Source organism: Jaculus jaculus, chromosome 2 (assembly GCF_020740685.1).
Source record: "Jaculus jaculus isolate mJacJac1 chromosome 2, mJacJac1.mat.Y.cur, whole genome shotgun sequence".
Classification (NCBI taxonomy): Eukaryota; Metazoa; Chordata; class Mammalia; order Rodentia; family Dipodidae; genus Jaculus; species Jaculus jaculus.
In genome coordinates this window covers 69,022,927-69,050,360 of record NC_059103.1, presented here as the reverse complement: position 1 = coordinate 69,050,360, position 27,434 = coordinate 69,022,927, and the positions used below count along the sequence as shown (strand labels likewise).

At 42.6% G+C, this 27,434-nt stretch overlaps 1 protein-coding gene across 1 annotated transcript in view; it reads left to right on the top strand.

Annotated features, from left to right (window-relative positions):
* Positions 1-27,434, top strand: part of Iqck (IQ motif containing K) — a 233,228-nt gene that overhangs the window by 190,684 nt on the left and 15,110 nt on the right. Inside the window, exon 8 of the mRNA XM_045143039.1 lies at positions 3,871-3,982. Coding sequence (XP_044998974.1) covers positions 3,871-3,982 — 112 coding nt within the window. The remainder of the gene's footprint in view (positions 1-3,870; positions 3,983-27,434) is intronic.

Here is a 27,434-nt window from a genome sequence, read left to right as displayed (position 1 = left end):
TTCTGATGCATTAATACTTTTAGGTGGATTTATATCGTCTTGCTTTTTAGTGTTTATTGTGTTATAATGTATATATTTTTGCATCTTGGATTAAGTTAATGCTTGGATTTTCTAGCTAGCTGTGTATTCTTAGCTGTATCAATTGATTTGATGTAATATATTTTCAGGGTAGGACCTTAAGGTGTTAGGTGTGGCTCTTAAGACTCTCAGAGTATCTACAAAGATGTTCTTAGGGGTTGAGTTTCCCTGCTATAGGAGTATTCAAGCAGGCTGAGTGGAATAAAATACAGGTAGATTCTAAAATTTAACTAAACACTGTACACATTCAATCAAAAAACAGCCCCGAGTATGTATGCAAGAGTAGTTATTATAATGACCAGATCCTCTATCAACAAAGAGGTTTAGATTTCTGGTCTGTTGAGGGATCCAAGTCAGCTTGTGACCAAGTGAGACCCTTCCCTGGTGCAATCCCAGTTACCTTGGGTGATTTTGGTCTCAGTCAAGTTGCTGCCTGGGTCGTCGGGCTGCTGTTCTGATTTCTGGAGCTGGGCACTTGCTTTTCCTATGGGGCAAATTGAGCCGCTGCTGCTGCCTCTGCTGCTGCTGTAGCTGCCACTGCTGAAGCCACCACTGCTGCTGAAGCTGCTGCTGCTGTGTCCACTGCCGCTGCTCCCCCTGAAGCCGCTGCTGCGGGATCTGCCGCTGCTGCCGCTCCTGGGTCTGCTGCTGCTGGGGCCCGCTGGTACCGGTGCTGGAGCCGCTGATGTTGCTCCCGAACTCTGCTCCTGCTTAGGTCCCGTTGTCAGCCCAAGTTGGCGTGGCCGGGTCCCGGGTCGCTGCTGTGTTCACTGGAGCTGGGTTCAGGAGGTGGGGGAGGGGAGGGAGCCGTGGCTGCTCTGGTTGTCTCGCTGCTCCACGTGTTCTTCTACCTCGTGGTCTGCTCCTCCGCTGCTCGCTGCCGCTCTCCCCTCACGTTTCCCGAGTTGCGGAGAGCGCGGTGTGAGGGGAAAATCTCTCACCTGGCTTTTCCTGCGGCTCGAGCCGAGTCTGGCGGTTTTCTGCTGCGCTGCGGCCGCAGCGGTTGGCTGAGCTGCCGGAGCTGCTTTTCCGCCTGTGCAGGCTCTGGATGCTCTATAACTCTTCTACTTCTCCGCTGCCGCTTTAATTTCCTATACACCTCACTTTTTAGTAAAAGTGTGTATTTTGCTGAGTTTTTTTGGTCTTTTTCCCCCCTAGGCTGCTTTAGCGTGGTACCTACGCCGCCATCTTAACCGGAAGTATTCATAGTTGTTTTAATTTGCATTTCTCTGATGATTAGGGATGATGAACATTTTCTTAAGTGTGTGTTTGCCATTTGTATTTCTTCCTCTGTGTACTGCCTGTTCAGCTCTTTGCCCCATTTTGTGAGTGGGGTGTTTGACTTCTTACTGTTTAGATTTTTGAGTTCTTTGTAGATTCTAGAGATTAGGCCTCTATCAATTGGATAACCTGCAAATATTTTCTCCCATTCTGTGGGTAATATACTGGCTTTGCTTATTGTATGCTTGTCTGTAAAGAAACTCTTCAGCTTCATGTGATCACATTGGTTGAGTGGCTGTTTAAGATCATGAGCTACTGGGGTTTTGTTCAGGAAGTCTTTTTCCATTCCTATATTATGGAAAGTACTTCCTAAATTTTCTTCCAGTAGTATTCGAGTTTCTGGTCTTATATTTAGGTCTTTCAGCAACAGAAATACCTCTGGAGGCATCACCATACCTGATCTAATGCTATATTACAAAGCCATAGTAATAAAAACAGCATGGTACTGGCATAAAAACAGGAGTATAGACTAATGGAATAGACTTGAGGACCTGGACTTTGGGTCAAGCAACTATAGCTACTTGATATTTGGCAAAGGCCCGAACAATATAGGCTGGAAAAAAGACAGCATCTTCAGCAAATGGTGCTAGACAACCTGGATAACCATATGTAGGAAACTGAAACTTGATCCACACATTTCACCAATCTTTTTTGTTTTTAATTTTTTTGTCCCTGAGACATGTTTAACTATTTAGTCTTGGTTGGTCTGCAGTTTACTATGCAGAACAGGCTGGCCCTGAACTTGCTGTGATCCTCTTGCCTTCTAAGTGCTGGAATTATATAGGTGTACCACCATGCCCATCTTTTTATTTTGAGAGAGAAGAAGGGAAAGAGAGAGAGAGAATGAATGGGTATGTCAGGCCCTTCAGCTGCTGCAAATGAACTCCAGACATGTGCATCCTCTTGTGTGCATGTGCAACATTGCATTCTTGTGTCACTGTGCATCTGCCTTACATGGAACCTAGAGATTTGAACATTAGGCTTCACAGGCAAGTGCCTTAACCACTATGCAATCTCTCTAGCCCTCCTCTTATTTTTTCCATGTGTATGTGTCTGTTGTATGCATGCATGTCTGTATTCTTGTGAGGGGGCATGTGTGTGTGCAGGTGAACATGCATGTGTGTGTGTGTAAGCTGACATCAGGTTTATCCTCTCTCTCTCTCTCTCTCTCTCTCTCTCTCTCTCTATATATATATATATATATATATATATATATATATATATATATATTAGTATATTATTTATTCATTTGAGAATGAGGCAGAGAGAGAGACAGAGAGAGAGGGAGAGAATGGGTGTGCCAGGGTCTCTAGCCACTACAAATGAATTCCTGATGCATGTTCCACCTTGTGCATCTATCTGCCTTACATGGGTCCTGGGAAATCAAACCTGGGTCCTTAAGGCTTTGCAGCTAGGCAGCTGAACCACTAAGCATCTCTTCAGTCTTCCACCTTATTTATTGAGACAAGGTCTGTCACTGACTAATTCCATTAGATTAGCTAGTCATCAAGCCCAGGGCTTCTCTTGCTTCCATCTCCCCAATACTAGATTTAGAGCTGTGCGCTGCCACACCCAGATTTTACAGAAGACAAACATTCTAACAGAGATACAATCCCAACCTCGAAATTTGAAAAATACTTAATGTATAGGAAATGAGTGCTCAATAATTAAGCTATAACAATCAAGCATAATTATTATCATTACTATTCTCCCTCTCTTTATTATTAATGTTTTGCACAAGACCCAATATGAAGTAGGCAGTCAGTTGGTAGGAAATGGAGCTGTGGTCAGATATTCTCTACGTTTAATCTACATCTGTGCCTTTTAACACAGCAGCTGCTTGCTAGCTGAGTGTGGCTGCTGAACACTTTAAATGTAGCTAGTTGAAACTGAGGTGTTGGTAAGTGCAAGAAACACACCATATGTTAAAAGTTCGGCATGGAAAACAAGATTAAATATCTGGGCTGGGGAGATAGCTCAGTAACTAGAAGTGCACGCTTGCAAGCTTGCTGATCCAGGTTTAACTCCCCAGCACCCATGTAAAGCTGCATGAAAAGTGAAACATGCATCTGTAATCTTACTCCTCCTGCATCAATGGGAGGTAGAGCCAGGAGAATCTGGAGGCCTGCAGCCAGCTAGACTGGCACACACACAGCACAGGGGTGGGAAGAACAGCAGAAGAGACATGGTCTCAAGCAGGGTGGAAAGGAGAGGATAAACACCCTGAGGTTGCCCACTCCCCCAACACACACACATACCATACACATCCACATATACATACACACACACAGAGCACTTCCAGTTGGGGCTGGAGGTGTGGCTCAGTGGTAGAATATGTGCATAGCATCTGCAAAGCCCGGGCTCTGATCTCCAGTGCTGCAAAAAATTAATTTCACAAATAACTGTGTATGTATTTAACTTATGAAAGCTTTTCCATGCAGGGTTAATAAGCAAACGTATGGAAGTATAGAGACAGAGGACTGAAGCTTCTATTTATTTTTATTTTTTCAGGTTCGCTGTGATCCTGAGATCCAGGAACTTCGTCAGTGGCAGAAGAAACTGCGTGAGGATAAGCACATTCACCAGCGAGTGAAGATATTCTGGACCAAACAAGAACAGAAAGGTCAGTTGCTGGATCCTCAGTCCTGAGTTTATTTAGCAAAAGGTTGATCCTTACTGCAGGCTCAAGAAAAAAGCCAGGAGGTTTATAGAACTCTCTATGCATGGATGTGTGGTGGGGAAGGGGTATGTATAAATATTCTGCTCTACAATGACAGGGTTGATAGGCTGTAATTCTCATGACCATTTCTCTCCCTTGGGGATAATTTCAGTGTCACCTTGTATCTGAAGGCCTTTCTTTTTAAAGCTATAAGACATCTAGAATAACCCACTGTGTCTAGCAACATGACTCGCAGGTAGTTACTCTCCTAAATTGTTGTGTTTTGAACTGAAATGACATTTTATATTTGTTGTCGCCTTTCTCGTGGTTAAATTTACATGTCAGGTTGAGTGGGTCAAGGAATGCCAACAGGAATGTTGATAAGTGTTCTTTCTGGGTATATCTATGAAGGGCTTTCTAGAAATTGGATTTGAATTTGAACTGGTGGGCTGAATCAAGTATATGGCCCTCCTCGGTGCCTAGACCCTGAATAGCACGAAGGGGGAGGAAGGAGGGATAAGCTCGGCCTTGTGGAGCTGGAATGTGGGTCTCCTCCAGCCTCTGGGGTTCCTGGATCTCAGGCCGCAGACCTGGGTGGGAATGGACACCATGGTCTCTGGTGTGCACATGCTCATTTGTATGTGGGAGCATGTGTGTATGCAGGTGTGTGTGGAGGCTGTAGGTTGATGCTGAGTGCTTTCCTCAATTAACAAGTTATCTCACTAAACCCAGAGCTCACGGATTGGGTAGACCAGCTAGCCAGCAAGCCCTGGGGACTCCTTCTGTCTCTGCCTGCCCAGCACTGGGATTGACTCAGGTCCTCATGCTTATGTGGCAAGCACTTTGCTGACTGAATTATTTCCCTGCAACCTCCCCTTTTTTGTTAAATATATATTTATTTATTTTATTTATTTGAGAGACAGATAAAGGGAGAGAGAGAGAGAATAGGTGCACAGGGCCCCCAGCCACTGCAAACAAACTCCAGATACACGTGCCACCTTGTGGCATCTGGCTTTATGTGTGTACTGGGTAACTGAACCAGGATCCTTTGGCTTTGCCGGCAAGTGCCTTAATTGCTAAATCATTTCTCCAGCCCCTTCTTTTTTGTTGTTTTTTTTTTTGAGGTAGGGTCTCAAAGTAGCTCAGGCTGACCTGAAATTCACTATGTAGTTTCATGGTAGCCTCAAACTTACGGCGATCCTCCTACCTCTGCCTACCAAGTGCTGGGATTAAAGGCATGCACCACCATGCCTGGCTCCTTTTTTTCTTTAGAAATAAAAGTTTAGTATACTGCAAGGGACAGTGGACAGGAAGTAACAAGAGTTCCACCTGCTAGAATTGCCATATTCTCAAGATAAGTGCTGAGATTTTAGGGGTCAATGGGGGGCAGGATATGCATCTTAGTCTTAAATGATTCAGAAAAAAATGTTGGCATATGGGCATATGCTTACATGTGTATAGATATAGCTAGGTACAGAGAAAAATAATGCAAATATGATGAGATATTTTAAAATTGGCACATGTAGTTATTTGCACAGTTGTTGCAATTTTCTGTTTGCCATTATTTTATTAAAAAATTCTATATGCCTCACCTTCTGAGAGTGTAACAGCATCACTTTGGGATGGCTCCAGGTGTCAGTGTTCATGTCAAGCTCTCTGGTGCTAATGTACAGCCAGGACAGAAAGTTGAGAGGATGCAGAACCTCCAGATGACTTGTACTCTCTTGAAAATAGAAGTCCTCTGGGTCCCCAGTCCTCAGCTCAGGGCAGCAGCCAAACATCTCAGTGATGCTTGCCATGCATCCATTTGTTATTTGCTTGGCTGGCTTTTAAGTATAAGCTCCATAAGGCCAGTGGCCTGCTTTGCCTGGCTTACCGCCACCCCTTCACCCCATACCAGCACCTCACCCAGAGAGCGAGCACTGAGTAAACCTGCACGGATGATTGAACAGATGAATGAAAGATGTGTGAGGCTTGAAACAGTCAACATACAGAAAATGGCCAGTGTAACATGGAAGCACATCACATCTGTAACCTTGGTGTCCCTTATAAAGAGGCTCAGCTTGAACTGAGCCATTGCAACTGTTCAGCTGCCTCAGCCCAGACCTTTCTGTTCAAAATGCAGGGCTGTGATTAGGTCACAGAAAGATCAGTGTGCCTATTTTTTGCTATTGTTCCTTATTCTCTGGTGTCGACTTGCTGTTGGTTGATTGATGGTCTAGCTTGCCATGGAGCAGGAAGAGCAGAGTGGCCTGAGTGTGCTAGCAGCCAGCAGGAGGGCAGAGCAGAACCTGTGGTTCCATTCCAGCCACAGAGGTTCACTGCCTGGCCACCTTTCCAAGACTTCAGGAGGCCCCCATTCTTGTAAGAGGGGGTTTGATCAGCTGCTGAGCTCCCCTTTATGCTAACTGAGACAGTGAGATGATCCTTGAGGAAAATAAGAAACCAACATTCTGAAAACTGAGCTGAGCATGACGGTACACATCTTTAATCCCTGCTCTCAGGAAGCTGAGGTAGGAGAATTGTTATGAGCTCAAGGCCAGCCTGAGTCCCAGGCCAGGCTGGGCTAGAGTGAGACACTTTCTTGAAAAAAAAAATCTGAAAAGACTGTCCCAGGTCTGTGGTTGCTGGAAAGTCAAGACAGAATCAATTGGTGAGAGACCTCATGTTAGTATTAGGTAAACCTGTCTCTGGAATCCTATCTACCACTTCTCTCCATATGACCCTGACCTAGTTAATATCATCAAGCCTCAGTTTCCCAATGTGTAGAATGGGGCCAGCTATAGTATCTGTCACATACAGTTGTTAAAGGATGATGCAGAATGAATCCTGGGACACATTGCTATAAGTGTCATAATAGTATCATTGAGCTGTCTGTGTGCTTTGCAATGATTTCAGAATGTTTTCATCTGCCAGACCTTAAGCTTCATATTTGTCTTATTCATTATGTCACCCTAAGCTTTGCTGAGGGCCTGGCTTGGAGCATGTAGCAGTTCTGTACATGAATTTGTCTGGGATTCATTTTACAGAAAAAATCAGAGACTCAGCAAGAAGGTCAAGGACTTGCCCAAGGCCCCAGAGCATTGAAGGGCCTGGGCCCCGAGCTCGTCTTCATCTCTGGCACTCTAACACATGCCTCAGGAGAGAAGCAGAATTAAGCTGCTGTCCTTTCTGTCTGCAGTGCTGGCAAGCACTCTGCCCCCAGGCTGCACCCTCAGTCCTGTGGGCTGCTGTCTGAGACTTTATCATCAGACCTGCTTCTCTGGAATGTTCTGCAACAAGGCATAATGTGTGTTCTACTCCTTATTTTCTGGGTGTTTGGATTCTTGTTGCTTGTGTCTGCACTGACTAAGTTCTCTAGGCTGCAGTTGAATTAAGATAAGCAATGTGATGGCACTGGGTGGTGTTGACCTTTGTGCTTCTTTCCAGTGTCACTGAGCTGAGGACCATTTGTGAAGCTCATGGACATAGAGTAGCTTCCTGTTTTCTACCTTATAAATCTGGGTAGTATAGAAGGTTAGAAAATCTATTTCCCTAGCCAACATGACATTATAATTTCACCCCAAAGACAACTATTGCAGTCATTTGAAAACAATGTTACGCATAAGCTTTGAACATGCCACTTAAAAATTGTAGACTGGCAAATCATGGCAATCCTCTTGCTCCAGCCCTGACACCTTTTGACATTCTCCTGTCTAAACGCCACTATCTAATTTACAAGTTCATTAGAATACCCAGTAGAAATTATTAGAAGCTATGAAAACCAGACTTATGCTTTACTATATGAAAAGTCAGAATACTAAAAAGGCAAAAAAGAGGTACATAGAGCAGAATCTATAAAACCACTCATGGAGAGTTCCCTTCCTCTGGGGAATCACAAACACTGCTCACCTTACTGGAAATGTTACCAGTGAAACATGTCAAACAGTAGCAATTATACCCAACCAGCTAGGTCTCACTGCCTACAGATTGTATTGTCGGTGTTTACATAGATTTTGGTGACCAGAGTGGCTAACTTCTGTCTATATCTCTCTCAGAAAGTGTATCTCTTGAGGTCAAGATAACTTCAACTGATATCAGCTAACTTAAGTAACATAAACAGGCTCACTTGCATGGCACAAATTCCCGAAATGAATACATTATTATTATTATTAACATTGTTATTATGCATTATTTTCAGGTAGGTAATTTGCTGAGGTTAGATCAAATTACTCAGAAACCCAGAACACTGGTTAAGTATCTCCTGGGACATAGTTCAATTCTTTTTTTAAAAAATTAATTACTTTTGTATTCAGCAAATGCAGTCAGTTTGGTACCATTATTAGGCTCATCCGTGACCTACCTCCCCCCCTGGGCCCCTCCTTGTTGAGGTATATGGGTCATGCATTGTGGAGCTAGCCCACAGTTATGGGTAAGATAAATGTCTCTGCGTATCATGACCCAACATGTGGCTCTAACATTCTTTCCACCCTGTCTTCTGCAAAATTTCCCTGAGCCATGTTGGGTTCATTTTTGGTCTGCTTCAGTGATGAGGTGTTGAGGGCCTCTGGCTCTCTGATTTGGTAGGAGTTGATTTTTCTCTGTGTTGGTCTCCTTCCCCCTTGTGCTGGTATCTGGTTCATCAGGAAAACAGCACCCTTGCTTGTTTCGCCAAGTTTTCTTAGTTTCAGCCAGGGACCTTTTGAGGTATGATGGGGTGGCTCTCTCCCTAGGATCTATATCTATCTGAAAAAGAGAAGCAGATTCTCCAACGGAGAGTAAGTTATCACCAGGACAAATGAGATAACCCTTACTTTTTTTTTTTATAGAGAATTTAATAGGATCCTGGATTAAAAAAAAAAAAAAGGTGCTGGAGAGATGGCTTAGTGGTTAAGCGCTTGCCTGTGAAGCCTAAGGACCCCAGTTCGAGGCTCAATTCCCCAGGACCCACATTAGCCAGATGCACAAGGGGGTGCACGTGTCTGGAGTTCGTTTGCAGAGGCTGGAAGCCCTGGTGTGCCCATTCTCTCCCTCTCCCTCTATCTGTCTTTCTCTCTATGTCTGTCACTCTCAAATAAATAAATAAATAATGAATAAAAAAATTAAAAAAAACAAAAAACAGAAACAAAAACAATGAATGACAGCTGGAGAAATGGCTTACTGGTTAAGGCTCTACCTGTAAAGCCTATTAAGGGTCCAGGCTCAATTCCCACATAAACCAGATGCACAATGTGGCACATGCGTTTGGAGTTCAATTGCAATGGCTAGAGTCCCCAGCATGCACATTCATTCTCTCTCACCCTCCCCACCTCTTTCTCTCAAATAAATCGATAAAAATAAAAACAGTGCATGAGTAAATAAATCAAAAGAAAGAAAGAAGGAAGGAAGAATTAAAGATAACAAGAAAAGGAAATGGGAGCAGAATTATAGAAAGTTACTTTGTTACCTAGCTCTGAGATTAAATACATGTGTGTATATTTTGGCTATATAGTTTTTAAAAATTCCTGAATTAAACTAACTGTACATATGAGACACTGAGAAAGCATATGTGTATAATGTACAATGTCCTATGTTCAAACCCTTATGCTACAATAAACAAGTAGTTCATAATCTGAGCACCTTAATATTAATTTTACATTAAATGCATTATTTATACTCAAAAACTTGTAGACTGTGGTTAAGGTACTTGCCTGCAAAGACAAAGGACCCAGGTTCGATTCCCCAGGACTCACGTTAGCCAGAAACACAAGGTGGTGCATGCATCTGGAGTTCATTTGCCCTGGTGTGCCCATTCTCTCTTTGTCTTCCTCTCTCTATTTCTCTCAAATAATAAATAAATAAAAATGAAAAATAAAAAAATCGTGGACGGATTGCAAATGAGGATAGTCTTTCAACTTCATTCAAAAACACCATCTGTATACAAATCCAACAAAAACCACTTTAAGGTGTTCCCATTTTATCCACACTATGCTCTGGTATTTACAGTATGAACAAATTGTATCAGTTTCATTTCTGAGAGCAGCCTTGTGCAGACAGAACGTCTGAGGGAGAGGGACATCAGCTGTCAGGGTAGAATCCTGGTCATATATAGTTGGTCTCATGTTACAATGAGCCAGAGGCTATTGCCCTAAACAATTTTTCTTCTAGGACAGAAGCAGTATGAAGTTATCCTTCAACCTCCTCTATCCAGCAAGACAGGTGCAGAGATTATTTTTAAATGTGGGTGTTAAGACTTTAAGCCAATAAAGCCTGACATGGTGGCCTTTAATACCAGCACTCAGGACACAGAGGTAGGAGGATCACCATGAGTTCAAGGCCACCCTGAGACTACATAGTGAATTCCAGGTCAGCCTGGACTAGAGTGAAACCCTACCTCAAAAAACAAAACCAAAACAACAACAATAACAAAAAAAAGAAAAATAATTTAAGCCAATGTAATTCAAAAGAAGATGGCAAAGTCATTTTTGAGATGTGATCAAAACTCCTACCTCAAATAATAATATACTTTTAGGTTTTTATAGTCAATAATTGTTTTCAAATGTTCCTTGTAAGTGAGTTTTCATTACTAAACAGAGAAGCTTCATATCTTGGTGAGGACAAAGCTAAAATAAGCACAACCAAGAAATAGGGAGCAGCCACGAAGAGCATGGAGATGTGATGATTTTACTGGGTAGGGAGTGGTGCTACTCATACTTGCATAGAAAAGCACTTAAGAGCAGGCATATTTTTTGTGTTGTTGTTTTTTCAAGTTAGGGTCTCACTCTAGCCCAGGCTGATCTAAAATTCACTCTAGTCTCAGGCTATCCTCAAACTCATTGTACTCTTCCTACCTCTGCCTCTAAGTGTTAGGGTTTAAAGGCATGCACCACCATGCCCAGCACAGGCACATTCTTTATCACTCTCAGAAGAAAAACTGGCAAGATATATATTTTGTTTGTTTGTTTGTTTGTTTTTATTTGTTTATTTGAGAAAGACAGACAGAGAGAGAAAGAGGCAGACAGAGAGAGAGAATGGGCGTGCCAGGGCCTCCAGCCACTGCATACAAACTCCAGATGCATGCGCCCCCTTGTGCATCTGGCTAATGTGGGTCCTGGGGAATTGAGCCTCGAACCGGGGTCCTTAGGATTCACAGGCAAGCATTAACTGCTAAGCCATCTCTCCAGCCCGCAACATATATTTTAGAACATCCTTAGCTAGTAGTTATGGAATATCAGTTCAAAAGCTTAAAACTGCCAACAAAAACAACTCTAGGTGCCACACAACTAACAAGCCAGGCAAGATGTACCTGTTGGTACAATAGTAGCATGGATGTTGAGGGGGTAAGCAATTGTTTTCTGACTGTATTGGAGCCCTGCTCCACAGGTATGAATTCATGCCTGATACTAAAATCCTGTGGCTGGAGAGGTTATAGACCTTAGGGAGGAAGCTGCTACTATTTTTTGGTTAAATAGATATGTTGTGCCCATCAGGCCACCTTCTAGATATTTATGTTTATGTCCATAGATTAGTGCTGCTTTTATCTTTGTCAGAGAAGCTTCTTTTTGCAGTTGGTAGTGATTACTGCAGAGACCTTATCAAAGTGCTGAGAAGTGAATGTTCAGTGCTCAGTCCTAATTGGGACATTTGCATTACCCTCTCCAAGGCTCAGGGAACATCATGGAAGAGAGGTCAGAAAGACTATAAGAGCCAGCAGCTGTGGTCACCTGCACAAGGTTGATTGATCAACATTCAGTATTGGGTGGTGGAGAGGCCTATGAGATCTCCCTCCAGTCCTTCCTGAGGAGTTATTGGCAGTCAGTGGTTGTGGGGGGAGGAGAGACATTTTCTTCAGTGGTGTAGTCACTGGTAAGTTGCATAGATAGATTAGATAGATAGATGATAGATAGATAGATAGATAGATAGATAGATAGATAGATAGATAGGCAGACAGACAGACAGACAGATAGATCCATTGATCTAGACATACTCATTTGCACTATAAAGATGGCAGACAGGAATGTCTCTGGGCATGCTCAGCTTGTATCATAAAGAAAAAAATTATAAATAATGACTTGAAGGTATATTAACATAAGAGTTCACTTCTAAAGGTACCTAACTCATTTAGAGGCTAATATATTCCCATTTTATTTGGGATTCTACTATGAGCAGGAAAACAATAGTCATCATTCCCCAAACATTAGATTAGATTACATTACTTACACACAACACACACACATAACATCAGATGAAGTTCTCATAATGTGTACATATATATACACATGTATAATTTTAATAATTATTTATTTTTAATGGCATTTATTTATCTGAGAGAGAAAGAGAGACAGATAGAAAGAGAGAATAGGAGCACCAAGGCCTCTAGCCACTGCAAACGAACGAACTCCACCTTGTGCATCTGGCTTATGTGGGTACTGGGGAGTTAAACCTGGGTCCTTGAGCTTCACAGGCAAGCACCTTAACTACTGAGCCATCTCTCTAGCCCTCAAATATTTATTTGTGAGAGGGAGAGAGAAAAAGAGATAGGAGAGGTAGAGAAAAAGAATGGGCACACCAGGACCTCCAGCCATTGCAAACAAACTACAGATGTGTCCGCCACCTTGTGCAGCAGGCTTACATGGATCCTGAGGAATTGAACCTGAGTCCTTTAGCTTTGCAGGCAAGCACCTTAACCACTAAGCAATCTCCCCAGCCCTTGTGTGTATATTTTTAATACATGTACAAGTATTCCTTAACTGACTTTGTTACTTGATATTTTGAAGAAAATATAATGTTCCAAGGAAGTGTTTTTGTTTCCTAAGTGTTTATTCACTGGCTTGTAGCTTATAGACACATAAAATACTTTTAGGCAAATATGGTAGTAACATTCAGGAAAAAAAAAAATAAGATTAGGGAAAAAAATAAGGCCACTAACTGCATTTAGGAAAACAATACCATGATTGCTAAAGATGTTTTTAAACTTTGAAACAGTAAACTGATTAACTTTATATAGATGGGAGTGTGATCCAGATGTACAAATGGTTCTTTAATTAATGTAAAGACATATTGTGTAATGTTGCACAACCAAACAGACTAATGCACTGGTCATCACCCATAGCCACCATTTGAGAATGTGTGCTGAGGACACTAAATTCTGCCCTCTTACCAGATTTCTAGTAAATACTCCAACATTGCTAGTTACCGTCACCATGGTGCACTCCAGATTCCCTAACTGTTCACTGTGTAACTGAAACTCTTCCATTAACATAGAGGTTTCTTAGAGACAAGACAAAGAAGACATACAATCTGTATCATAACTCACAGTGTCCTTAAGAGACATACCAGCTGTTGCGGAAATACTGGGCTCTTCCATAATATACCAGGAAAGGTAAATAATGGCCTCAAGTTATGTTCCTACAACAAATAGAAATGTGACTCTGAGCTTCCTTGAAACTATAGCTAAAAAGGAAATAGGATCATTCCAAGTTTAGCATGTACTCAAGATTAATCAAATTTCTTAGAAGCACACACCTTCCTGAAGCTGAGATTTGATTTTTCACACATAAAGAGACTATGTGTAGCATACTGAATGCTGTACTTTCCATAAAGATGATGCTTCCTTCTAGAGGAAAAATACAACAGCCTGAGGTAAAGGTGAAAGCAAGAGAAATTTCGTTATTTTAAATTCAGATTCTTCTAATTAATCCCAGCACTTTGGAGGTAGAGGGGGGAGGATCACCATCAGCTCAAGGCTACCCTGATACTACATAGTGAATTCCAGGTCAGCCTGGCCTTAAAAAAAAAAAATAAAAGCATGTTCTTGGGCTGAGGGTGTAGCTCCATAGTGAATTACTTGCACATGTATGAGGTACTGTACACACACAAACACTCTCTCTCTCTCTCTTTCTCTCTCTCTCTCTCTCTCATAAAATAAGAGCCCACACCAACTGCTTTTTACCATAGGATGTTGCTGAAACTTAGTTCTTTCTTTTTTATGTTTATTGTTATTATTAACAAGATGTTTCATATGGATACATCATGTGTTGGTACCCTCTTTTCCCTTGTCCCTGCTCCCATTCCCTTGGGGACAATCCTCAGTGGGGTTGCAAGTATTCCCCATGGGGTTGTGGTTTGTGCATTGTGGTCTGGGCATGATGTCTTAACCTGTGGCTCTTGATCTTTCCGTCCCCTCTTCTGCAAAATTTCCTGAGCTGTGGTGGATGAGTTTTAAGTCTACTTCAGTGATGAGCTCTTAGGAGCCTCTGGTTCTCTGCTTTGGTAGGTGTTGAGTGTCCTCAGGGTCTGTCTCCTGCACCCTGGTGCTGGTTATCAGGAGCAGCATGGAAGCAGCACTCTCACTCATCTCCCCAATTCCTCTGTGGATTCAGCTGTGGCTTGGCTGAAGTGCGAGGGGTAGTTTATCCCCTCGGGTCTTGCTATCTTTCTGCACCCACCGTGTGCACCCTCTGGTGCAGGGTCAGTTCTTTCTTTCTTATGCTGTATAACTGAGCACATCACTGAGATCCCAGGATAAAAGCAACTGAGGAACAGCTTTCATCTACTGGGCTTGCCAGGCACTGGAGGGAGCACTTACTGTTTACTGATGACAAGGCAGCTAGAGCCCATCCAGCACCCCACAGGCATACTGCATGCTTGCCTAGTACAGAATTACTAGCATGGAACCCTGTGTGCCCAGGCTGGACAGCATATGATGTCTGTTTATGCCACCTACCTTGCACACGAACACTGAACTGACCATTGGCTGTGGGTGTAGGGGAGCCACGGGACTGATACCTTATTATCTGAAGAGACAGCCTCTTTGGTGCAGAAAGTCAAATTAAAAAGAATATCTAGGAGGCTGTGCCTCCTTCCTTCCAAATAAGGCAGAAGAGTACTAGGGAAGGACATCCAATGTCTTCCTCTGGCCCCTGCATGTGGATATATGTCTTTGCACACACATTTTCACATACATGTGCATCCACATACATATACACCCAAAAGCCCAAAGACAAACAAAAAGAGTTCCATCTTGGGTGATTCATTTCAAGAGATGATCACAGTTGAGTGTGTCCTCATCTACCCATCATCATACATGTGTTTAAGTGGTTCACACACTTGCACACATACTTACACACTTGATTTGTACTATTACCTGCTTTTTTCTCACTTGGATACACATTTCATATCACACTAATACATACAAATCTTTCTTGTAATTTTCTGTGGCTCCATAAAATGATGGACCTATACCATACTTTTGTTTTACCTAATGCCCATGAACGCCTTGTATTTTGAATAATGCTCTATTTTCTTTTTGTGGTTCTGGGGATTAAAGCTAGGGCCCAGTACATGCTACACAAGTGCTTTACTACTTGTCATGTTTGCAGTCCTGGCTTTTCAAGACAGGATCTTGCTGTGTAGTTCAGGCTGGCATCAAACATCCAGTCCCCCTGCTTGTACCTCCAGAGGGCTGGGGTGGCAGGTGTGTGCCACTACTTCCAGTCCCCAAAACACTTACTTATAGACATATTTCAAACTCCTACAAGTGAAAGTGCTTGAGTACATGGAAATGCATATACTACATTTAGACAACCATTACCAAACTATCGCCCAAATGTTACATAAATCTATACTTAATACTGTCAGCACACAGGGCCTTCTTATGGTTGATGTAATCTTTGGGCTTCATTCTCCCTGCTTGTAAAGTAAGAACTGTTATGCCTTGGTCATAATTCTAAATGAGGTCATTGTTTGGATAATATCATGGCTCTTTAACAAGAAGTATGTCTATAAATCTAAGCTGTCATTTTCATTTTATTTACTTTTTTCTCTCTTTTATCCTCAAACATCAGTTCCATCTCCATTTTAACCTACAAAAGAAATAAGAATTTGATTAACAGAGTTCTTGTTACTTCATGTCTTGTGTCTGTCTATCTATTCCCTTTTTAAGACTCACCAGGGAGTAAGGATGTTTGGATGACATCATTTTCACACATATTTTGTTAAATTTTTTATTGAGAACTTTAATATATGAATATATTGCATATTGGTCATATTTCCATCAAGTTACACTCTTATAATCCCTCACCCCCAACCCCATTCTGCTAAGGTTCCTTCTCAGTGGGAGTTATCAGTATTCACTGTGAGGTCATGAGTGCACCAGTCAATTTCTGTGTGGGGGACAGTGTCAGAGTACATCTTCCTACCCTGTGGCTTTTACAATCTTTTAGCTCCCTCTTCCTGAACATTCCTTGAGTCTTGGAGGTCATGTGTAAGTCTCCTTTAGTGTTGAGCTCTCAAAAGGCTATTGTGGTTGTTTGATTTAGGTGTCTCCCATAAACTAGTGTGTTTTGAATGCTTGATCCCCAGCTGGTGGCATTTGGGAGGTGGAGCCTTACTGGAGAAAACGTGTTGTTGGGAGTGGGCTTATGGGTGTTACAGCCAGCTCCCCTTTGCTCACTCTTCTACTGCTGATTTCTACCTGCTGTGGCAGGAGTGGCAGGCTCTGCTCACGTCACACTATTCCCTGCCATTATGGAGCTTCCCCACAAGACTGTAAGCCAGAGTAAATAACTTTCTTCCTATAAGCTACTTCTGGTTAGGTGTTTGCCCTTGCCATGAAACAATAACTGTAACACTTCAGATTTTCATGAGTTTTGAGACTCCTCAGTGTCTGCTGCTATCTCCCTGGAGTATCCTTTCATTTTTATTTAAAGTTTGCAAATGTTTGCATGGATAGGACACCTTCTGCTGAAGTGGGTGAAAGTCCACACTATTTTATTTTCTCCAGGATTCAAAAGGTAAATGAGGGGCTGAGGAGATGGCTCAGGTAGTAAAGTACCTCCCTCACAAGAATGAGGACCTGAGTTCAATCCCCAGTACTCATGTGACATGTTGGACATGGTGCTTCATACCTGTAATAGTGCTGGGGGCAGTGACAGGACGATCCTTGGTGCTTGCTGACTATAGCCAGTCTATCCTAATTGGTGAGCTCTTGTCACTGACAGACCCTTTCTCAAAGGAGATGGATAGTGCTTCTGAGGAACAATATGAGAGGTTGTCTTACGGCCTCCACACACATACACAAACACTTGCACACACATGTGCCCATGCAATGCATACACACAATGTTAAATAAGAGATGCTTTCCTTTCTTAATGGTTTGGTCCTAAAGTTCAAGATCCTCAATTTATTAATGCAAATGAAGAAAGCTTAATTTCCCTTGTCTTACACTCTATTGTTGAGCATTTGTCTTTGCAATTATGTAGATACAGAAGGCTTTTGTAAAATTTAGATACATCTACAGAGGCTCATGAGTGGGTTGAACTAGGTTTTCCCATTCTCAGTTGAACAATTTGAACCCTTGGCTTCCCCTCTCTTGACTCCATTTGTATAGTAAGAAAATGACCAGGCTAATGTTATTAACCATCCTATACGTGTTCTATGATGATTAACCTGGAGTAGTATCTGGCTCATAATAAATGATTGGTAAAAAGAAGTAGTTACTATTGTTAAGCAAAGTTTTCAACATTTGGTTAGTGTTTGCACAGTGGATTTTGGGGTCTGTTAGAGCCAGATTCTGCCTCTTACCATCAGTGTGGCCAGAGACAAGTGAGCCTAACCCTTGAGGTACAATTTTTTCCTCCGTTACATATGGACAGTTAGTGAGTGTTCCGTGGCCCCTCTAGCTTTCTTATCCCTCTCTCCAACTTGTCCCCTCTAATATCTCATCTACAGTATGATTCAAAAGGACCTTGCCATTTCATATTTGTCTTATCACATGCCCCTCTGGCGGGGTCAGACCAAGAAGCTGGAGTTGCTACTGCCTCTTCTTCATAGCACTAGGGAGTAAAGAAGCATGTCTTGGGCCTGAGAAGATGACTCAATGGTTGAAGTGGCTTGCTTGCAAACCCTGGAGCCCAGGTTCAATCCCCAACCTACTCACATAAGCCAGACACAGAGTGGCACAAGCATTGGGTGTTTGGTCCTTTGCAGTGGCAAGAATGCATGTGTGAGCATGCGTGTGTGCTCACACACACATGTACACACACATATAGACACAAATGGCTGGCAAAGCCTGACAGCCTGGGTTTGACTCTCCAATACCATAAGTAATGTAGTGCATGCATCTAGAGTTCATTTTTCAATGGCAGGATACCCTGGTGTGCCCATACTCTCTCTCTCTCAAATAAAATAATATTAAGTTGAAACAAAACAAGAAACATGTTTGGCTGTCTTTTGACCATGGTTGTGATGCAGGGTGTGGTTCCCAGGAAGCTAACCCCCAGGACAGCCTGGAGCTGTATCACGTGGGGCTGCATGTCAACCATGTGCTATAGATTTAACTGCTTAATCCTTTACACATCCCCTTTCACTGGGTGAGACATTTAACTTGGTCACTGGTTGTCCTTGTTAACTGTTTAGTCCTTTTCAATCTCATAAGACATAATGGTTTATTTTAGGGGTTGCCCATGGGGCCATACTAAATTAAGCTCATAGATAGTAAGAACTTTGATAGTAAGAACTTTATTTTTGCTTATTTGTTTTTGTTTTTCAAGGTAGGGTCTTACTCTAGCTCAGACAGACCTTGAATTCACTATGTAGTCTCAGACAGACCTTGAACTCATAGTGATCCTCCTACCTCTGCCTCCCAAGTGCTGGTATTAGTGTGTGCCACCACGCCTGGCTTTGACTTTCTTTTTCATCCTGCACATTTGTTGCTCTGTCCTCAGCAGACAGAGCAGTATCCAGCATGTGGCAGGTGTTCAAGAAACATTTATTGGTTGAATTAATGGGTCAGTGTTACACAGTGACCTTCCCAAATCACCCAGCTTGGTAAATGCTCTAAAGTAAACAGATCCACTTCCAAGCAAACAAAAAGGGAAAATATGTGTTTACATATTTTATATATTTTTATTATTTAATTTTATATATTTTTACAAATGGATAAACACTTAAAGCTTACAAGAATTTAACCCCAAAATGCTAATGGTGATTATGTCTAAGTGACAGCCATGCAGGTTATGGATGGACTGATTTCTTCCCTTCCTCTTTCTTTCCTTCCTCTGGGGATCAAAACCCAGGTCCTTATGAATGCTAGGCAAGTACCATATTATTGAGCTACATCCCCAGCCCTTGCTTGTTTTTCTACTTTAAAATGGAAGTACAAATAATGATTTTTGTTTAAATTTTTAAAAATTTGTTGTTGTTGTTCATTTTTTTTAGTTAAGAGTGACAGAAAGAGAGAGAGAAAGAGGCAGATAGAGAGAGAAAATGGGCACGCCAGGGCCTCCAGCCACTGCAAATGAACTCCGGATGCATGCGCCCCCTTGTGCATCTGGCTAACGTGGGTCTTGGGGAATCGAGCCTCGAACTGGGGTCCTTAGGCTTCACAGGCAAGTGCTTAACCACTAAGCCATCTCTCCAGCCATTGTTTAAATTTTTTAAAAAAGTGTGTGTGCATGTGTGTATGCACACACCGGGGCCACTTGCCACTGCAATAGAATGCCAGATGCTGCGCCCCTATTTGCATCAGGCTTACATGGGCTAGCAGGCTTTGTAAGCAAGCACCTTCTCCATCTCACCAGCCCATTTTCCATTTTTGATCATCCATGTTTTCTGCACCTGTAATGTCAGCCGCAGTCAGCATGCTTACCTCAAGACCAGTGTCATTCCAAGCACTTCACCAGTCCATTAGCTGATCTTCACAGCAGTCCTTTGAAGTACTGTGGTTTCCACTTTATGGATGAAGAAACTGAGGCACAGAGTGCTTCAGTATACCCAGAGCCACACTGCAGGGAAATGACAAGGCCAGCCGTGACTGCAGAGTCCTCCCTGTTCCCCACCTCACTGGCTGCAATGTATGAATGTTATTATGGAGTTTCAATGCAGGCAAGAACTGTTGGAGTTTCCTGCAACCTCCTTAGGGCCCAGCCTCTGAATACATTGTCAAGGGCATAAAGTACATGCTCCTTCATGCCATTTAGCTGTGCTTAGGGGCAATGACCCCATCTGCCAGATCACCCAGCCTCCTTTCTGGGAGATCTGTTGACACATGGCACTCAACTTTAAGGATCTAAATTTGGGATCCAAGCAGCTAAAGCATTTGCCTGTTTTCAAATTCAATGTTCATTAGCCAGCACCTGGAAAGATCTAAAGGCATAGATGATATAAAGGACAGACCAGGTCCTTTCAATACAATTGACTGCCTGCTCACCTACCAAAGTAGCATATTCTTACTATGAGAAAGAAAAGCATAAAGAGATCTAACAGTTACCTGCTCCACTGGTACTGGGATAGGAGAACTTAGGGCTTTATATATACGCTCATCTCCAGAGGAGAGACACAGTGGAGACAAGGGGTCTTGAACGTGTTCTGTTCTTGTCACACCCATTGGACTTGCTCTGGCTGACTTCTCCTGGCATTCAGAGGCTTGTCATTTGAGAGGTTTCAAAGTGAAGTGTGGAACAGAAGAGCAACTGATAGTGGCACAAACAAGGGTCTTAAAGTGTGCTTTCGTGCTCAGCTGGCTGCTTCTCAGCTGTGTGTCCATGCACAACACAAGAAACCCTCTAAACTGCTCATCTGTTCATTGTACTTAACACCCTTCCTCAAAGCCCAGCTGGAAAACAAGTTTGAGTTTTAAAAAATATTAAGCTAATGTTCACATACAAGTTCTTTTAAAAAATATCTTAGCTGGGCATGGTGGTGCATGCCTTTAATTCCATCACTTGGGAGGCAGAGGTAGGAGGATCGCTGTGAGTTCGAGGCCAGCCTGAGACTACAGAGTGAACTCCAGGATGGCCTGGGCTAGAGTGAGACTCTACCTTGATAAACAACAACAACAAAAAACTTTATTTATTTTTTTTTAGAGAGAGCAACAGTATGGGCACACACCAGGGCCTCCTGCTACAAATGAACTCCAGGTTCACATGCTACTTTGCACGTCTGGCTTAACATGGGTAGTGGGGAGTTGAACCCTGACCATTAGGCTTTGCAAGCAAGTGCCTTTAATCACTGAGCCATCTTTCCAGCCTCTCAATGCAAATTCTTACTGGCTTAGTAACCTCAGCAAGAGGGTGAGCTTTGTTTTCCTCCTACATAGCAGGATTGGGTTGTTTTGTGTGTGTGTGTGTGTGTGTGTGTGTGTGTGTATGCATACCGTGGTGCTCGTGTGGAGGTCAAAAGATGTTGGTCCTCACTTTCTACCTCATCTGAGACAGAGTTTCATTGTTCATGCCATTTGCTGAGCTAGCTGCCCTGCAAGTCTCCAGTGGATTCTCCTGTCACCATCTTCTCTTCTGACTCTAGGTGTGTGCTGTGGTTATAGACGCCTGCTACAGTACCTGGTTTCTTGAGGGTGCTGGGATCTGAACTCAGGTACTCATACTTGCACAAGAGCTTTATCCACTGAGCCATCTCCCCAGCCCTGTTTCTATGTTTTAATTATTATTATTATTATTATTTTTTGTTTGTTTTTCGAGGTAGGGTCTCACTCTGGTCCAGGCTGACCTGGAATTAACTCTGTCATCTCAGGGTGGCCTTGAACTCACGGCGATCCTCCTACGTCTGCCTCCCGAGTGCTGGGATTAAAGGCGTGTGCCACCATGCCCGGCGCTTAATTATTTTAAAATTTGTATTTATTTATGTCTTATGGGCATGTGTGCCACACCATGCATGTGGAGCTTGGAGTGGTCTGTGTGCCACCTTCTATTTCTATTTCTAGGAACATTCATTCACAATATGGCCTGTGATTATATATTTTTCACTTTTCTGGGGTATGAGAAGTAGACTTGTTGGGTCATGTGATAACTCTAGTCCCCTGAGTGGCAAAACCTCCTCCACCAGCAGTGTGTATGGGTTCCAATTTCTGCACATTGTTTCCAGCTTTTCTTATTATCTATCTTTTTGGTTATTGCCATCCTAGTGGTGTGAAATTCATTATATTGTGATTTGATTTACCTGTTCTGTGTCTCATTTGTTGAGTATCATTCCTGAGCTTACTGGCCATCAGCTTATCTTCTTCTGAGAAATGCCAATTCAGATACTTTGCCTTTGCAATTGGATTGCTTGTACTTATGAGTGAGGAGTGTGTTTGTTATGCATTTTTGATCCAAGCCCTTTATCAAATTCATGACTTTAGGTCTGTGACTTGCCTTCTTCTGTCTCTCCCTCACTCCCCTTCCACTCCCTGTCTCTCACTCTCCACAGAGTATCAAGATGTAGCCCAGGTTGGCCTTGACCTTGAAGTGATCTCTTGCCTCTCCCTCCTCAGTGTAGGGATTATAGACACAAGCCACCATGCCAGCTTATTTTCTCTCTATTATAGTGTCTTTTGAGGTAAAAAAAAAAAAAGAAGTTCTCAATTTTATAATTTGTCATTTGTTGCTTGGGCCCTTGGTGGCATTTCTTCCTCATCTAAGATCATACAACTTTATTCATTTTTTTCCCATAAGAGTTGTAAGAATTGAGCACTTTCATTTTGGTCTTTTGAATTAATTATTTTACGTATTTATTAGAGTGTCTTTATTTTATTTTTATTCATTTGGAAGCAAAGAATGAGAGATAAGAGGCAGTCCAGGGCTTCTTGCCACTGCAAATGAACTCCAGATGCATGTACCACTTTGTGCATCTGGCTTTACCTTGGTACCGAAGGATTGAACCCAGGCTAGCAGACTTTGCAAGCAAGCACCTTTAACTGCTGAGCCATCTTCCAAGCCCAGGGTTTTATTTTGTTGTTGTTTAAAACAAAACAAAACAGGGTCTCATAGCTCATACTAGCCTCAAACTCACTGTTGCAGTTACCTTCTTGTTATAAAGCACCTGACCAAAAGCAGCTGATTGGAGGAAAGTTTCTTTTTATTTATTTATTTACTTTTTGTTTGTTTTGAGGTAGGTTCTCTCTGTAGCCCAGGTTGACCAGGAATTTACTATGTAGTCTCAGGGTGGCCTCGAACTCAAGGCGATCTCCCTACCTCTGCCTCCCAAGTGCTGGGATAAAGGCGTGCGCCACCACAGCCAGCTTTAAGGGGAAAAAGTTTTTATTTTGGTTTACAATCTCTAAGGAAAGCTTCGTGATGGCAGGAGAAAGCATGGCATGAGCAGAAACTTAACATCACCTCCTTGCCAACATCAGGTGAGCAACACCAGCAGGAGAGTAGGCCAAACTCTAGCAAGGGGAGCTAGCTACAACACCCCCTAAGCCATCCCCAACAACACACCTAGCCCAGGAAGGTTCCCAAATAGCCATTCGCTGGGGACTAAGCATTCAGAACCCACGAGTTTATGGGGAACAACTGGTTCAAACCATCACAATGATCTTGAACAGACATCTGATCCTCTGCCTTCTCCTTCCAAGTGCTGGGATTATAGGTTGTTACACTATGCCTGTGTAAACATTTTATTTCATTTACTTTCTTTTAATATTTTATTTATTTATTTGAGAGAGAGGCAGATAGAGAATGGGTGTGCAAGGGCCTCTAGCCACTGCAAACAAACTCCAGATACATGCACCACCTGTGCCTCTGACTTATGTGGGTTCTGGGGAATCAAACCTGGGTCCTTTGGCTTTGCAAGCAAGCACCTTAACGACTAGACCATCTCTCCAGCCCCTCATTTCACTTTCTTCACACATACTCATTCCATAGCCCATGCTGTCCTGGAACACATTATGTAACTCAGCCTAGCCTTGAATTTGTGACCTTGTCTCAACCTTCCTAGTGCTGGGATTCTAGGCATGAGGCACCACACCTAACTTGATTTAATTTTGTCTGGCTTCATTCTTTTTTTTTTTTTTTTTTGGTTTTTCGAAGTAGGGTCTCACTCTGGCTCAGGCTGACCTGGAATTCACTATGTAGTCTCAGGGTGGCCTCGAACTCTCAGCGATCCTCCTACCTCTGCCTCCCGAGTGCTGGGATTAAAGGCTTGCGCCACCACGCCCGGCTGGCTTCATCCTTTTGCATGTGGCTATTTATTTGTCTTGTGACATATACTAAAGACACTATTTTTCCCCATTGAACAGTCTTGTAACTTGTTGAAAATCAACTGACCATTGATAGAAGACTTTAGTTTTGGGCATTCAATTTGATTCTATTGATATAACACTCATTGCTGACTTCTGGCCTTCACATACATGTACACATACATGAATGTGTGTTCCCCCACACATGTGCCTACATACATTATGAACACACATATACACATGCATGCATACCACACCTAAATTCAATTAAAATTTTTTTAATTTTTATTTATTTATTTGAGAGAGAAGAAGAGGTAGAGAAAGAGTGAGGGGGAGAAAGAGAGAGAGAGAGAGGAGAGAATGATCAGGCCAGGGCTTCTAGCCACTGCAAACAAACTCCAGATGAATGTGCTATCTTGTGCATCTGGCTTATGTGGGTACTAGGGAATCGAACATAGGTCATTTGGCTTTGCAGGCAAATGCCTTAACTGCTAAGCCATCTCTCCAGCCCTCAATTTTTTTTTTTTTTTTGAGGTAGGGTCACACTTTAACCCAGGCTGACCTGGAATTCACTATGTAGTCTCGGGGTGGCCTCAGACTCACAGCGATCCCCCTACCTCTGCCTCCTGAGAGCTGGGATTAAAGGCCACCACTCCTGGCTCTCAATTTTTTTTTTTTTTTGAGTCAGGGTCTCACTCTAGTTTTGGCTGACCTGGAACTCATGGCAACCCTCCTGTCTCAATATTCTGAGTGCTGGGACTAAAGGTCTGAGTCACTATAGCTGGCCAAAACATTGTTTTCAAGAATAAATGATATATCACAATGTCTGAAAATCAGTAAGTTGTAATTATAATAGATACTAATATTTTCAGTTATCAAAGAGTAGCCAGAAGTGTCCTACATTTAATTACAAAGACTCAAGGATGGAGATGTGAAGAGATAAAGAAAATTAATGAGTTATAGCTACTGGCTGAAACCAGCAAAGGCTTGTTCCACATTATTGAATGTATGTTAAAATCTTGCAGGGTGTGGTATGCACACCTTTAGTCCCAGCACTTGGGAGGCAGAGGTAGGAGGATCACCATGGGTTTGAGGCCACCCTGAGACCATGCAGTGAATTCCAGGTCAGCCTGGGCTACAAGGAGACCCTACCTCAAAAAAGAGGAAAAAAATGTCTTCATTCAAAGTTTCACACAACCAAACCTAGACTTAAAGTCCTTGAAGGCCAGACACTTAGCTCTACTGTCTCCTGCTTATGTGTAAACTTTTCAGAAGACTAACCCTAACAACTCAGAAGCAACAAATATTTCTCTTTATTTATTGTCTTCTGTCTCCAAAGTTTTCCCACTTGTGTTATCTGGCTCTTCTTATACTTTCCTTGCATAAATTTTCATTACAAAATGCTTGTGCCTTTTACAGCTGATGGACACATTTCTCACTGCTAGTTAGTTCTTGTGACTGGGCTCTGGTACTCTCTTCTCAAAGCAAACTCTTGAACCTGTGAAGAGTGTGTCATTGCCAACCCCTGAGATGCCCTCTCAAGCCTCTTATCTTGGTGCAAAGCACTTGGCTTCTTTTTAACTCATCTCTTTGGTAACCACATCCACATCCCTCCTTGGCTGTAACTTTAAATATATTCCCTTTGGGTCCAAACTGCAGTCTTTCCTAATCATTCTCTCATTTTGATCCTGACTCTCACTATAAATCTGGCTATAAGCCAGTAATACGAATGCCAGAATCAGAGTACAGGGCTGGCTTAAAATTTGCTCCTTCAAGTAAACTAGTCTGTCAGTCTTTAAACTGAGTCACCCACAAAGTTTCAGGGAATGGACGAAATGTAGACAAGTTTTTTTGTTTTGCCACAATATAACATGACCTGAAGTCCAATTTCTGGTATAGTTCTGTTCTCATCTGAAACTACATGAGCACAGCCTTTACTGTTTTCAGGCCTATCAATATTCTGATCTTCTAAGGTCTGGCCAGTCACCCATGAGGCTCTAAACTTCTCTAGCCTGTTTACCCAACGAAAGTTCCTCCCACAAAATAATTCCAATTGCCTGTGAATCCCATCATCAGATACTTCTAAAACCCCACTCTTAAACCAGGCATGGTGGGGCACGCCTTTAGTCTTAGCATTCTGGAGGTAGAGGTAGGAACATCGCCATGAGTTCAGGCCACCTTGAGACTATATAGTGAATTCCAGGTCAGCCTGGACTAGAACAACTCTACCTCAGAAACCACCCTCCCACCCCCCAAAATATCCTAGTCTTGGTATCAGCTTTCTGTGTTAGTCATATTTCTATTGTGGTAACAAAATACCCAAGGCAACTTAATTAATTTTGTTTCAGTTTCAAAGGTTTTGTTCTATAGTCACTTTGTCTATTATCTCTGGGCTTCCTAAGGCTACTATCATAAAAAAAAATGTAGTGGAGGAAAAATCTCACTTCATGGTGACAGTGAAGGAGTCAGGGTCCCTGTGGCTTCTTCTAAGCACACAGCTAGAGGCCCAGCATCCTCTAAGTCGTTTCTACTTATTCAAAGCTCAGCACTTCACAGTGACACCACACAATGGCAAGCAAACAACTTAAGAACCTTTAGGGGACGTGACAGGTCTGACCATTGATTTCCTCCCTCCCCCTGCCACCAAGTAATTCTCTAATTCTCTGCAGGGACCAACTGAGTCTCCTGCAGTTAGTTCAATTCTGGTACTAAGTGGAGTCAGTGTAGACCCTGCAAATTAAGAGTGTAGTTTCACAAAACTGCCTCCACCTAATAGCCACAAAAGTTACCTGGTTCCAAAGTTACCAGTGACATCTGTCTAACTTGGCAGCGGCCCTGCTCAGGTGCCATAATTTTCCATTGTCTCACAGGGCTCAGGAAAACCTTGAATTTACCAGTTTCCTCAAGGACACAGCTCTGAACAGCTAGAGGGAGAAGCATGAGACACGATATGTGGGAAGGGGTGAAACTCTAGATTGCCACCCTCTCAGGGTCTTCAAGTGTTCAGCAACCAGAGGTTCTTTGGATCGCGGTTTCATGGAGGTTTATGGAGGCTTCATTAGGAGGGCACAACTGATTAAATCATCGGCCATTGGTGATCAACCCTCTCCTTCCTAGAGTTTGGGGATGGGGTTGAAAGTCTCAATCTTCTATTACATGGTTGATTTCTTTGGCAGCCAACCCAGATCCTGAGGCTACCCGGGATCCTTCAGCTGTCAGTCATCTCAACAGCATACAAAATAATACTTATCACTGGGGATGCCAATGGACTTGGGAACTGTGTTCTGGAAAATCAAGATAAAAGAGGCATATCTCATTTATCACAAATCATCTGCTTGCTGCGAGCCAGGCACTCCTCCAGAGGTGGCTCAGTTGAAAGGTGACAGGCTAGTTTACTTAAGGAGGAACTTTCAAAGTAGCCCAGCACACTGATTTTTGCCATTGGTGTTGCTGGTTTCTTCTAACCAGATTTATAGTGGGAGTCAGGATCAAAAAGGAGAGAAT